The 14,781-nt window shown below is 49.0% G+C and overlaps 1 protein-coding gene across 9 annotated transcripts in view; it reads left to right on the forward strand.

Annotated features, from left to right (window-relative positions):
- Window positions 1–14,781, forward strand: part of CTIF (cap binding complex dependent translation initiation factor) — a 293,053-nt gene that overhangs the window by 242,191 nt on the left and 36,081 nt on the right. For 8 of the 9 annotated variants that reach the window (XM_053902678.1, XM_019464103.2, XM_019464106.2 and 5 more), the window contains one exon: window positions 10,598–10,753. The exons of the other annotated variant lie outside the window; for it this stretch is intronic. In XM_053902678.1, the coding sequence (XP_053758653.1) occupies window positions 10,598–10,753 (156 nt within the window). The remainder of the gene's footprint in view (window positions 1–10,597; window positions 10,754–14,781) is intronic. 9 annotated transcript variants of the gene reach the window in all.

A 14,781-nucleotide genomic window follows, 5' to 3' on the forward strand; every position in this document is an offset into this window, starting at 1 on the left:
GCCAACATGCAGGCAGGGCATTTGACATGATGCTCAGGAGAGTTTCAGGCATGTGTGAAAGCCACAGTGATGGTCCCAGACCCAGATCTGTGTTTGCAGTGGGGAGCTGTTTCCTCTATCTGTGGTCTGGGGACCAGTCGTAGCGCCCCACCTGCCCAGCTACGAAATTGGCATCATGGGTCTGGCAGATCAGGGAGCCCCATGTCCACGTCCGCAGTGATTGAGCTGAGGGATGGTCATGTGACAAGCCGGGCCGATCAGAATCTGTCCCTGAGATTTGTGGTTTGGACAGTAGGACACAGGGAGGTCTGTCTGCCTTCCACTCACAAGCCATTATGATAGAGATTGGGACCTACTGACCACCATCTCTGCCCTTTGCCGTCGCAAAGGGAGACCCTGGCAGGAGAGAAAGTGGTTAATATGCACAAAACCAAGACAGGCAGAGGCAAGAGCGGGAGGGCCAGCTCTGGCATCATTGCGTGAGCCCCGTGGATCGGCTGTGTCCTTGGACCCCACCCCTCCCATTAGCCAGTTGAGGCCGCGTGCGGGTTTGGGAGGTTTTCTGTCACTCCCAGCTGAGATCACTACCCAACAGCGCACAGCAGAGTGAAGCAGTGGAGAGTGAGAGCGACCAGGGCTTTGGCATCATGTGGGTGGATGTCTGGTCCGCGGGCCAGGCAAGTCAGGGATACTCAGTGAGAAGTCCCGCCTGGAGTGGGAAAGGACATGCCCAGAGCCAAGGAGCAGTGCAGGGCCCAGCAGACATCAGAACTCCAGGCAAGCAACCAGTCGTGGGGGGGGAAGGCTGCAGCCCTGTGCTCACGCTGGCCTCCAGCCACCTTCTCCCTCCAGACAAGATGGGGAGCCACAGCAGACTCAGGCCCGAGCCTGAGTGACCTATGGGTCAGAGTCTCACTGTTGCAGAGCTGAGGTACTACTGAGTGAATCCCCAGTGCCAGGCCTCAGCGCCTAACAAGACCGAGTCAAGATTAGCAGCCGTGGCCACAGTGTGGCCGTGATGGCCAGCTGTGGGTGCAGCCTGGTGAGCATGCCTCTCGGCCGGGGCTGCACCCACAGCCTGCCAGAAGGATGGGGGGCAGCCAGGTCCGGGGCCAGCTTTGGTGGACAGAATGACTCAGGATGCGATGACCAAGAGGCCTCTCCGCCACTTGTTAAACACCTACTGTGCGCCAGATACACCGCACGCGTCACTCTTTGAAGCCAAGAAGGTCTCTCTGACCCAGTCGGAGGGACGCCACGCCCTGGGTGATCCTTCCATGATGCTGCCCCAAGTGGGTGTGTGAGAGGCAGGGTGTGTGGGCTGCCGGAGGCAGCCTGGCCAAGACAAAGATGCCTACCAGATAGCCCTTCCTCCCTTCTCCTCCCCTGACCCTGGCCCTGTGCTGGAGGCATGCCCACCCAGCCTCAGCCCATTCTCCTTACCGACCCGGCCCGGCCATGTGTCCTGATGCCTGGCCCCCAGCGCCACTCCGTCCTGCCTGGAGCCCAGGGATCCACTGTTCAGTCACAGAAGGTGGGCCTGTTTTTACAGCCATCACTTCTTCTGGTACGAAGCCACTGAAACCAACCTGAGGTGGCTTAATTTCCCTGAATCCCTTTTCATAAGGCTGCAGAGGGGTCTGGTGGAGCCCGGAGGCCCCAGCCCAGAAAAGGACAGGAAATGGCACATCCAGGATTCTCTGTCTCAGGCCACGGGAGATTGATCTAGCTAGGCTCTAGTTTCCTCTCCGGACCAGCTCTGGGCTTGGGAATTCCCCTGCCTCTGGGGGGACTGCTACTTTAGAGAGGGAGTCGGCAGCAGGGGCGCCTCCCTGAGTGGCTGACACCGAAGCAGAAGCCTGAAGGAAGTGAAAGCCTGCGCCGAATAAAAATAGAGCACCTCCTAGTCGAAAATGACTTTTCGTCTTTCCAATATAAAGAATTCCATCAAATACTCTCTTTGAGCCCTCCAGCCAGTGGCCGAGGAGAAGGGCTGAGACCCACTCACTGCCGCTGGCTGTCACCAGCTCCTCAATGCCTGTCCCTCCCACGTCTCATCCCAGCCTCTCCAGGAAAAAGAAACTTCCTGCCAGAAGTAAATAAGAGTGCACTTTCTCCTCCCCGCTGGGGAGATGGCAGCCCCAGCCACCTCTCTGCCCAGAAACAAACCGGAGTCACTGGGGGTGTAGAGTGTGCATGGGCACATTTCCCCGGGTCGTTTGTTTTCAAAGAAGGAGAAGGGAATGATGGTGAGTTTGCAGGGAGCGGTGGGGCCGCCCGTGGACTTCAGGAAGTGTCCGAATACACTGTGATCCTTATGCCTTACCCCTCCCCTCGCTCAGGATGGCATCTCCCCAGTGCTGTGGCTGCCTGGGGGCGGGGGTGTCTCCCCCCTGTGCCTGTACGCAGCTGTTTTGGGCTTGACCACAGGACTCTATCATGCCAGAGTTCATGTGGTTATCCAGAGCGGGGAAGAATTTCCCAGAATGCCTTGAGAAACCTGAGACACTGAATGGCTTTCAGGGCTTATTGATGTGGCCGGTGCAGGAAATAGCAGTACGTCAATAAATAGTTTTAGGCAGGAAACAGGGCTTAAATGGTAGCCTTAAAGTTTGGGGAAAGGCACTAGGGGTTGCTGGGAGGGAGCCTGCCAGGCAGATGAGAACCTGAAGCCAAATACCAGACTTTGAAATGGCTGCCACCAATCTGAGGCCCCTTGCTGGTTCTGGATGCAAGAGGCCGATGTTGAAGGCAGAGCTGAGACCCAGGGGACGGCCGATTTCGGTTGGCAGAAAAGAGCGCCTTGTTTCAGAGGAAAAGCCGGCGGCCGACAACATGTGTGCCCAGAGAAGACACGCAGCTGGGTTTCGGTGGCCTCTGAGCTGGGCATGTTCACAACGCATTTCCCCACCCTTCCAGTGAGAGTCAACGCTAGCTTGTAGAACGCTCCAGGAGTTCCGCTGTCCTCGTCAAAAAAATCAAGGGAAAGGGTCACAACCTGCCAATTTCTTCCTAAGGAACTGCTTTTCTGATTATAAAACAAAATGTTCACAGAAAAATAGAAACATTCAGGAAGTAATAAAAAGTAAAAAACAAAGGTCATCCATAAATCCACTGTTGAGAAACAACGACTGTTACACCTTGGATATTTCTCATCTTTTTCCTTTCAAAGAAAATTTCACGGGGCACCTGAGTGGCTCAGTCAGTCGAGCATCTGATGCTTGATTTCGGCTCAGGTCATGATCTTCACGGTTCATGGGTTCGAGCCCAGCATCGGGCTCCACGCTGACGGCACTGAGCCGGCTCTCTCTTCCTCTCTCTCTCTGCCCCTCCCCCTACTCACACTCTCTCTCTTTCTCCCTCTCTCAAAATAAATAAAAATGTTTTCAAAAAATTTGTGGATGCGATTACATGCAATTACATGCAATTATGCTTTCGGTTTTTTCACTTAACGTTATATAGCCATTTTCCCATGGTGTTATAAACTTCTCATAAACATAATTTTTAATGGGTGCAAGGATTATCGCTTACTTAATCATTCTCCTATTGTTGGATACTTAGGTTGTTGAATTTTTGTGCTTGTTAAGCTTATTTTTCCTGTTACTATTAATACTGCCTTATGATAATTATCCCCAAGTGCAATCACTAAATCAAACAATAAGAACACTTTGAAGGCTTATTTTAAGATCTTTTTAGGAACGTATAACCAATTTACACAGCACGCATATGAATGTCTATCTCACCGCATCCTCACCAGCACTGACCATCACCGGTTTTTAATTTATTAATATAGAAGGTAGAAAAAAATGGTATTTTCATGAATTTGATTGCTACTGAGACTTAATTAATTTGTTTCTATTTATTTATCAGCAATTTATGTTTTCATATGTGAATTATCCTTTAATGGCCTTTTCCCATTCGTCCATGAGGGATTTAGTACTTGTATTACAAATTTGATCAAGGTGTTTATAGACTGACTGTTGCCCTGTGTCACATTTATTACAGACTTTTTTCCCAGACTATTAATTGCCTTCTAAGTGTGTTTGTAATATTTTGATGCATTCCTTTGTTGTGTTAATGTGGAAAGCCCTTCTCCATCCAGAAATTTTATTCTCGATCTAATTTTCTTCAAATTCATGTGGTTTGTCTCTTTTTTTTTTTTTTTTTTTTTTTTTCTTGAAGGTTTACCTCTTTATTCCATCTGGTATTCATTTTAGGGCCCAGTGTGAAGGGAGACTCTAAAGTATTATCCCCCCCAACTCCCGTACTTAGACAGCTGTACCTGTACTGTTGCCTGAGTGACTAATGCTCCCTTTGCCACTGATTTGTGGTCCTCTGGGGACCATGTGATAAATCCTTATGGATACCAAATCTGTTTCTAAGCTATGTGATCTAACTATCCATTCTTATGTCGGTTCCACACCCTTTCGAATTAAAGCTTTAGGATAGGTGAAAACCCGTATGACTCTTTGCAAATTTGATGGTTCTGATTTTAGCTTTTCTCCTGTACTCTTTCAAATTACTTTTAGGATTATTTTTTTAAGCCCTTTTCCCTCCAAAGAGTTCCCATTGGAATATGGAGTACAAACCAAAGTTACGCTTGTGAATTATTTCACAGGGAATCACTATCTTTATAATGCTATCTACCCATTAAGGAATATTGTGTGTTTCTTCATTTGTTGAAGACTGTCCGGAATCTCTCAGTTTGGTTTTGCAATTTTCTTCGTAGAAATTTTGCACATTTCTAAATAATGTTAGTTAAGTATTTTTGTTGTTTTAAAAAATGAGCTTTTGTGCACTAAAATATCTCACTGGTTAATCTTATTTTAAAAAGCTGTTGATTTTTGTTTATTAATTTTGGGTCTAAATACTCTTATTAATTAATTAGTGGCTAAACTGTCTTCTTAATTCGAATCTTTATTAGAGGGTTCTCCTGGGTTTTTCATACGCATAACCACATCAAATCATTTTATCTCCTTCCAAGGGTCATGGACGTTGCTGCAATTTTTTAATTAGGCCTATTGATGTAATATATTATGTTGATAGATTTCCTAATACTAAATCGTCCTTGCCTTTCCGGCATAAAATCTACTTGGTTATAACGATCTATTTACTAGCATTTCATTTAGGACTTTCACATCAACTCACATCAGAGAGATAAGCCCATGGACTTGCTTGCTTGTAATATACTATCCTGAGATTTGGGTAATAGGAAACTGGAAAAACTTATCTTTTTATGTTCTAGATCAGTCAACATAGCAGAGCAGCTATCTAATTTTTTGAAAATTTGAATCAACTTACCTATAAAAATCATAAGTTTAGAGACCTCCAAATTCAGAACTTTTCATTTTGTTTTATGATTTTTATCTTTTCTGACTTTTTTATTGATTTTTTAAGTAAAGTGTGGTTATGTTAAGTAAAGTGTGGTTATATTTATTTTTTTTAACATCGCCTGTTTTATCATTTTCCCCCAAATCATCAGCGCAGCGTTGTAAATAGCTTTTATTACATTTTTATCTACTGTATATCTTTTTTAATATTTTGACTGTATTTCTGCTTTATTTCTGTTTCTTCTTTCTTGGTTTTACATAATTTCCTTTCTCTGTTTTCTAATTAATTAGTTTTGGGCTTTATCTCTATTACGTCCTTTCATATATTTCCTTAGTTACTAGAGCCTTGTTAATAAAAGCTTATTTACTTTGAGAGAGACAGAGAGAGGTGGGAGAGGAGGGGTAGAGAGAGAGTGAGAGAGAGAGAATCCCAAGCAGGCTCCATGCTTCAGCACAGAGCCCAACGTGGCGTTTGATCCCATAAACCATGAGGTCATGACCTGAGCCGAAATCAAGAGTCAGACAGCTTAACCGACTGAGCCATCCAGGAGCCTGCTCCACATGTGTAATTTCGAATTTAATAACATATTTCACCCAGTATATCCAAAATTTCAACATGTAGTTGGTATTTTTTAAATATGAGACATTTACATTCTTTGATACTAAGTCTTTAACATCTCCCCTCTATTTTACACTTACAGCACATCTCAGTTTGTATGACCACATTTCAAGCACTCAGAAGTCCTATGTCACGAGTGGCTACCATACTGGACAGAATAGGTTTGGATGATGTATTTGCTTCCTCTTTTGAATAGCCCAAATAGTTAAGACTATAAACTTACCTTTCATTATAGCTTTGACCACATCCCGCAAGTGTTTATAACTCTCTATTTCCTAATCTATTATCATATATTTGAGGATCTCTTCATTCCATCTTTCTTTAGGAGACTATTTTTAAACACCCAAGTAATTGGCTGTTCTTTTATCGCTCTTAATTCTTGGCCCAAATAGAATCTCTGTGCTTGGAAATTTGTAGTGAATCACAATTTACATGAGGCTAGTTTCCCTTTAGTCTTATTAATTACATTATTGAAACCATCTAAGTGATTGAATTTTGTCCATTAGCCATGGAATACTGGTGGTTTCATTTCCAAATACTGTTCTTCTTTTTTTTTCTTATGTTTCAAGAGATTTTGTTTTATGTATTTGAGTCGATGCTATGTAGTATATAATCTTTCTTGTTATCTATTATGAATGTAATTATACATATATATATATAAAACCTTTTTTATTTTACTTAACTATTGTTGTCTTGAAAACTACTTTGATTTTACTAGTGTTTTCATTCTATTTTTATTTTCCCACCATTATTTTTACCCATCCATTTATTTTATATATCCTGTTTCAGTGTGGCCAATGGTTACTAGTGTTTATTTTTAATATTTTCAAAGTCATAGTTTAACTTCTATTTCTATGTTTACCGTACTTAAGGAAAACACAATAGCTTGTGAATCCTTCGGGTCTAAATTATGAAATGTGTATGCCTTACAGTCTTCTGTTCCTTTCTACCAGTATTTATCAGTCTTCAGTAATTTAATCTTAGATTATTAAATCACCACTACTATAAGATTCTTATTCAGATTTCGTTTAAAGATCAAATAGCTTCTCTTTCAAGGACTGTTTCCGGCTTTTGATTCTATCTTACAACCAAAGTTATAATTACTTATTTTAACTTCATCAGTCTGTCTACCTCGTTTCAGTTTTCACTTCTCGTCCTGCTCTACTCTGATTTCCTCAAGCTGAGTCTAAATTTTGTTGTCTGGGCATGCTCTTAAGAAAGCTTTTACATGTTTAAATGATTTTTCACTGCGGCAACAGAAAACACCACATAAGTAAAATTTACCATCTCGACCGGTTATATGTGTGCAATTCCATCATGTTAGCTATGGTCACATTGTTGTGCAACCAGTCTCCACAACTTTTTCATCTTACGGAACTGAAACTCTAACCCATCGAGCAATTCTCCCGTCCCCTCTCTCCCCAGCCACCAGCAACCACCATTCTGCCTTCTGTTTCTGTGATTTCGACTTCTCCAGTTACCTGTGGAGGAGGAATCATACGGTATTTGTCATTTTGTGGCTTGCATATTTCAGTTAGCATAATGTCCTCCAGGTTCACCTGTGTTGTAGCACGCGTCAGAATTTCCTTCCTTATTAAGCACGTAGGTAGGACTTTGAAGAACATTTACTTATGTAAGATGCGTTTCTCCTGCTTTTGCTCGGCGCTCTGTGTGTTCTTTTCCCCCTCAAACAAACGAAGATGTTGCCTCGGTGTCTCTGAGTTTTAACATCAAATACAGAAGTGTAAGGCCAACCACATTTTTGTTCCTTTGTAAGAAACCTAGGGTTGTTTCCCGCCCCCCGCCCCCCCCCCCCCCCGCGCCCCGATCAAAGCTGTTTTTAGAATTTTTCTTTTTCTTGAAATTAAAAAAGAAAATTCTCCTGCTAAGTATCAATGGTGGGGCTCCGGAACGCCGTGCGCCCTTTCCACCCGAAGAGTGTATTCTTTGACTTCTGGTTTTCAACTCAAAGTGTTTCGCTCTGGTCTCTGTATCCCATCTATTCTGGGATCCTTTTTGAAAACCTCTGTAATTCATAGGTGAGACATCCGTCCACTCAGTCTTCTCCTTTTTCATTTCCTTTTCATCCATCTTCAGCTTTCTAGTTGTTTTCCAAGTTTGTCTTACGTACGACGTTTTCTGCAGAACCCATTCCGTCCTTTGTTGCCTTCACCTCACGTCCCCATGTCGCCACTGTGTTCCTCATTCCCATTCGGTTCCCACCCGAACGCTGGCTCCCATCTTAACACTTCCTCGCTGCTTGGGGCTTCTAGCGAGTCGTGATCCCCACTTGTGAATGCCCCTCCACCTGTCACAGAACCCATGCTATTGCCCTTCGGGACCTAAAAGCCCACCATGTTTTGTACTTGAATTTTTAACTTTATTTATTCTTGGCACCTTGTTTTCATTTTCAAAGCCATGCATTACCATTAGGCCTTCAGGGTAGCGAGCCCCTGTTCTGCGGTGCAGGCTCTTCCCATAGAGAGCACATTGCTTTTCTCTTCCCTTACCCTTGAATGACAGAGGCTCAGTTTGGTTTTGGGGTTAGCCGTATGGCTCATCCTTGGAATTCTCGATGTCTGCTGTGGCAGCGGTCGAGTCTTCCTCTCTGTGGGTGGTTTCATGGCACACCCCAGGTGTGATTTCCAGTATTTAGCAGGTGTTCAGATTCCTAGTGCGTTTTGCCAGCCCCAAACAGAATCCTCTCTTGGGGCCACTGATTACCAGGAGGAAACTGAGTCAAGCTGTAGTTCTTTGATCAGATGTGATCGGTTTTTTAAACTCTGGCTTCTGGTATGCACAGCCCCAAGCCTTTTCCTGACTGAGAGCGCTTTGCCTGATAGTATCGCGCCTCTGAGGACACAGGGTGCCTTCGGCCCCTGAATCCCTAGTGACCAGGGCAAGAGCAGTGCTGGTAGGAGCTGCCCTGGTGCGCGGGACGGGGTGCGAAAGCAGCCACAGACTGCCTACCAGCCAGGGGCCGACGGGGAACGGCTGAAGGCCAAGCTGCCTGCCCATCTACCCCTTGACTTTGGTCTTCTGGGGAGGAGGCTAAGCTGCCCCGGGCAAAGAGAGCTTCTTCACGACAGCATTTTAGTTACTGGCGTCAACCTCCCGAGTCTGGTGAGGAGTCTGTTGGTGAACTGTTATCTTCCTTCTCAGTGTTGTCGTGGGGATTTCTTCTTCTACGTCCGCCTGCACAGGCATTTTTCTGGGAGATGGGGAAAGGATAACTCAGGCACTGATAGAGGGCCCCGACTTGACTCCCAGGTCGGCACTTTATAAAGGCCGGGCGTTGTGGTTCTCAGCCACGGTTGCACAACGGAATCACCTGGAGGCTTTCACAGATTACCAGGGTCCTGGCCCCACCGTGGCCAGCGACACAAACCTCTCTGCAGCGGAGCCCAAACATCTGTAGCTTCCAGGTTCCTCCAGGTGACCCCAGCGTGCAACCAAGGCTGAGAGCCTTCAGGCCAGTATTTCGAGAGCAATGGTAGGGCGGAGGTTCTTACTCAGATTCCAATGCTAAGTGACCTCGATCCAGTCTTTTAACCTCTTTGAGCCTTAGTCTCTCCCATTCGAACATTGAAACACTAATGTCTGCCTCTGCTCTGACCACATAAGGATATAGTGGGACAAACACAGGCTAATGAGAATGAAATGACCTAAAGATTCATGACTTCTAGGACAGCAGTCCAGGGCCCTTTATAGGCCTAGGGTGGTGGGCAAAGTCATGTATTCATTCACAGGTACCTAAAACACCACCAGGCCGCCCCTCTGGGCTCCCTGCTCTCAGTGCAGGGCCCACTTCGGCTCCTCTGTCCCCGTCTCTCTCTCTCCCTCTCTCTCTCTGCCCTTCCCCACTTGCACTCTCTCTCCCTCTCTCTCTCTCAAAAATATACAAACATTTACGGACACGTGGGTAGCTCAGTCAATTAAGCGTCCGACTTCAGCTCAGGTCATGATCTTATCGTTTGTGTGTTCGAGCCCCTCGTGGGGCTCTGTGCCGACAGCTCGGAGCCTGGAGCCTGCTTCAGACTTTATCTCCCTCTCCCTCTGCCCCTCCCCCTCTGTCTCTCTCTCTCTCTCTCTCTCTCTCAAAAATAAACACTGAAAACTTTTAAAAGAAAATAAAAATAAAAAGGAAGAGGAAGAAAAGCTTGGTGTCCAGAGCAGGCAGATCTGGGTTCAAATCCCAGCTCTGCCATGGGCAAATTGGATAACTTCTCTAACCTCCATTTCACCATCTATAAAATGGGGCAATAATAGGACCTACCTCATGGGATCATTGTGATGATCGAATATGAACAGTTAGGGTACTTGACTCCAAAGGTGCTTTGGAGGTTAACCAGAGCGGGTGGAATGGGCGAGACGATGACTCTGGGAGAGGTGTCATCTCGCCTTCATCTCACTCCCCCACCTCGCTATTGGGGTCAGCGAGGCAAGGCTGACGGGCCCCCAATCTGGAAACTGAGGAAGAGGCGCTGTGGACGCAGGTCGGGGTGGCTCTGGAGTCCCCAGCAGTCACCCTCCAGCCACTGAAAGCATGGGGTTGACCAGTTGCCTCGGACTAGCCCTTAGCCAGTAGGTGCTACAGCTGAGCAGGCTGACCTTGGCGAGGCTGACCCGGTCTCTTGTGCCTCCGCAGAAGGACTTCACGGTGCGGGAGGAGCTGCAGCAGCAAGACGTGGAGCGCTGGCTTGGCTTCATCACCTTCCTGTGCGAGGTGTTCGGCACCATGCGCAGCAGCACGGGCGAGCCCTTCCGCGTGCTCGTCTGCCCCATCTACACCTGCCTCAGGGAGGTAAGCGACCGGCGCCGACAACGTCACCTTGGAATGTCTGTAAGCAAAACCCGGATGCCCGGGGAAAGCTACGGGGCCGGTACCACTTACCGCGCGATCAATCGCTTGGTAAAGAGAAACGTAAGTCCCCGGGCTTCTGTTTACGAAAGCCAGGCTGTAATTTACTCGGTTTGTATAAAGGGCAAGAGCCGTCCAAAGGGAAGGATTGTTAACTCAGACCTCACAATCTAGAACGCTGCCTGCAGGGAGGAGGCCTCCAGGAAGTATGAACTGAATGAGTAGATCTTTGGTCTGGATTGGTTTGCCGTTGAATTATTTGCTTCTAAGTTTCACCTAAAAAAAAGAAATAAACAAGAATTGCCGAGAAGCTTTTGAGAAGCAAGAGGTCAGGGGTGGCCTTGCCCTACCAGCTACAGGTCAGGGGCGGCCTGCCCTACCACTGCAGAAGGTCACCCTGGCTACGCCCGGGGGCCAGAATTGGAAGGGACAAACACAGAAGCTGGGAGCACCTTACGGGGCCGTTGGTGTCGTCTGGTGACAGGGTGGTGGCTCGGAACCCATCCGTGACGGTGTGGAGGGGGACTGTATTCCAGTTATGTTTTTGAGTTGGAACCGACGGGACCTGCTGACGTGAGATTTCGGGGAAAGGAGGAAGGGACGTGGGCTCCCGGTTCATCGGCCTGGTGGCGCCATTTTCTGGGATGGGAAGGCCTGGAAGAAAAACACAGTGGGGATGAAAACCAGGAGTCGTTTTCTTCTGTTTGGGTGACCTCGTCGTCACCAGGGAGCTGTCCCGCGGTTGCTCAGATAGAAGTGTCTGGAGATCAGGAAGCCATCGGGATCCCTGGGGACATGGACTTGAGCGTCGTGTAAAGTGACAGTGTGCACCTGGTGCTCCAGGCGGGGGACCAGATGGGGTGACCCACGGAGTGGGGGTAGATGGAGGAGTGGCCAGGAGGCGGGAAGGCCAGCCAGGAGGGCGCGGGTCAGAGGAGGCTCCAGGAGGGCTGAGAATCATCCCACCGGGAGCTGGTGCCAACCCGTCACATGTGCTGCCCCCTCCCACTCCCAGCAGCGGCCCTGGGACCTAGGGAGGAGCAGCCTCGGGAGCGGCGGAGGGGGGGTCAATCCGACCAGCCAGAGAAGCGGCCGGGGTTTAGCAACAAGGAGGTCGGGGGCCCGCGGTGTCAGTGGGGCGAGCACGGACGCCACGTGAGGCCACGCTGCGGAGTCAGTGGAGGTGAGGACGTGCGTGCGGACAAGTCTTTGGAGAAGTGTTTCTGTGAAAGGCAACAGGGAAAGAGGAACCTGTCACCTACAGGGGAGGGGTGACGTCAAGGGACATTTTTTGTGTTTTTGAAAGGAAGAAGATAATAGAGCAGTGTAAGAGAAGGGAAGGGGTATTTGTGAATGTCTGGGAAGCATCCACTTCTAGGGAGCAGGGTGCTCGCCCCAGGCGGTGCAGATGCTGGCTAGAGCAGAGCACGCGGACCTCCCCCGGGCACCTTGGAAACCCGTCAGTCTCGTAGCCAGACGTACTTCTTAACGAACGCGCCTGATTTCAGAGTTCTTTCTCAGAATCAGAAAACGGCCTCTTCCAACCGTGTGTCGTTCTCAAAGCGTCGCAAACTTGAACGCAGCACCACGAGAGGCCATAGCTTTGCGTTTGCCATCCCTCGGGGGTGACTGGAAGGCGGCCCTCTTGGAAGCAGGATGGCCTCTTGGGGTCCTCCCACCCCTGCCTGAGTTGCCCTGTGCCCCTGGCAGCCCAGCTCAAGGCAGGGAGCAGCGCTGTTCGAGGGCAGTGACCTGGATTGCCCCGACACGTTCCCTCTGCGTGATCTGGGCACCTCCTGGTGTTGCCATCACCTGCTTCCCCGAGCAGCAGGAGGCAGGGCTACAGCCGAGCGCCGGCCCTGGCTGCCAGGCCGCTTCTAACACCGCCTGAGGTAGCGCGAACTTTCGGGTGTGAGATCCGGAAGGTGCCAGGAGATCTGCGCAGAAACCGAGGAGCTTCCCCTAATGCACGCTTGTTGGGCACATGAAACCTTTCAGGACGGTGTCACAAACCCAAAAGTGCCTGCCACGCTCACGGTAAAGTTGAAGAGTAAATAGTTCATCTGTGGCTTTCACCGTTTTGGGAAAAGAGGAAACCGGAGCCCCGTACTCCAAGCTGTCTGCTCGGGGCCCACGGTGAGGTGGTTCAAGAGCACCAGGCCGGGGCTCAAATCCTGCCTCTGCCGGTTTTCGGCCGTTCCGTCTCAGGAGAGAGCTCACCTGCCCTGAGCCTTGGCTCCTGACCTGTAGAGCGGGATCATGCTGCTGGCCCTGAAGGGGTTTAGGGAGAAAGACACGGTGTGGAGTGGGTGCTAAGAGCACCAGGACAAGTAGGTCAGGGTGTGGAAGGAAATGCCCAAGGGACTTGTTCTTAGGCACGGTGGCTTTCAGAGAGCTGGGTGTCCTCCAGGCTGACTTAGGACTGGGCACATGCCCAATCTTAAAGGGGCACAGAGGCTGAGAGCCCTTCCCAGAGGGACACAGGGCCAGTCAGTGCCAGAGCTGGCCTGGAGCTTCTCATCGACCAATCTAGGGCTCTTTCCAATAAATAGAGAACTTAGCTTCCCTAAAACAGGGCCTTAAGAAAAGATGGGGGCATGAAGGGGGGCCCTGTGCCTTTGCCAGCTCCCTGGAGATAGACACTTGAATTTGCAGAATCTGTTGCTGCCTCCCCTACCTTATCTGTCCCACACACACACTCACACCTAGGCCTGACTGACATTCCCAAAGCAGGTTGGGCCAGCTCTAAGAAGTTTCTAGAAGTCAAAGCCACTGCTGCTGCCTCTCTCTCCGTGGAAGAGCTTAGGGTATTCCCCTGAAGCCATGCAGATGGCCGACCCCCAATCTACTGGGCCCACCCCTACCCTGGGTCCTCCCAATTCCCAGAACCACCCCAGGCCCACATTGCCGGCTGCCCACTAGACACATCCAGGTCATGCCTCAAGCCCCTCCAAGAAGATGTGGCCAGAGCTCTTCCCCAAGGCCTTCCTGCACAGTCCAGGTCCTGGTGTGGGCCCAGACCCTTACTTCCTGCCCCCTCACAGCCAGGCAGCAACCCCAGAACTCACCCAGTTGCCTTTTCTTACAGTCATGGGCCACCCGTTGTATCCCCTGCTTCTGCACACCTCCATGGCTTCTCCTCCTCCCCTTTCCTCTAGCTCCTGAATAAAACACAGACCCATGGGCTGTCTTGGTGTGAAAAGTCTCATTTAGCACAAACCTAAGAGGAAGAAAATCATCACAGCCCTACCACAACCTTGGGGTCCTCAGCTCACAGAGGCCACCTTCGCTGGACCTGGGGCTCACTGACCCCCACGCCCCTTTAAGATTGAGTGTGCGCTTGGCCCCAAAGCCCCTTCAGACTGGAGGCCACCGAGGGCTCTGAGAGGCACCCTGCCCTGGAGGGAGTCCCTGGGCCTTTCCTTGCACACTCTGACCTAGTTGAATTAACTGTTCTCTCAGTTACTCAAGCTTGAGACCTTGGACTCCATCCCTGGAGTCTCTCTCTTCATGGCCATAACACCTTTTCCCAGGCCCAGCCCAAGTCCCCTCTTCTGGGAAGTCCCCACCCCCACCCCCAGCAGAGCACAGGGACAGCTCCCAAGAACAAGGCATTGCACTCCATCCTTGAGGCTCCAGCCTTTCCGTGGTGCCTTAGTTAGTATTTTAGTATTGGGTAATTTAGTATTTAATTTATTTAGCAATTTAGTATTTAGTCATGATAACAGCACAGTGAAAGGCATTGGTCCCAAGCACATGATGCATTCTTTTCTCTTTTAACTCTGAAGATTATCATCCCCGGTTGCTAGAGAACAGAGAGGTCAGGCAGCTTGCTCTGGGCCACACAGCAGAGTCTGCTTCGGAATCTAGGTCTGACTGCTGGAGTCTCTCTCTGCTCTTGACATTCTGCTCCTGCCTCATGAAGCACCTTTCTCTTTCCTCGGTCCCTAGCCCAGCGCCTGCTACACAGC

This window comes from Panthera pardus, unplaced genomic scaffold, assembly GCF_024362965.1.
Source record: "Panthera pardus isolate Hobbes unplaced genomic scaffold, ASM2436296v1 HiC_scaffold_15, whole genome shotgun sequence".
NCBI lineage: Eukaryota > Metazoa > Chordata > Mammalia > Carnivora > Felidae > Panthera > Panthera pardus.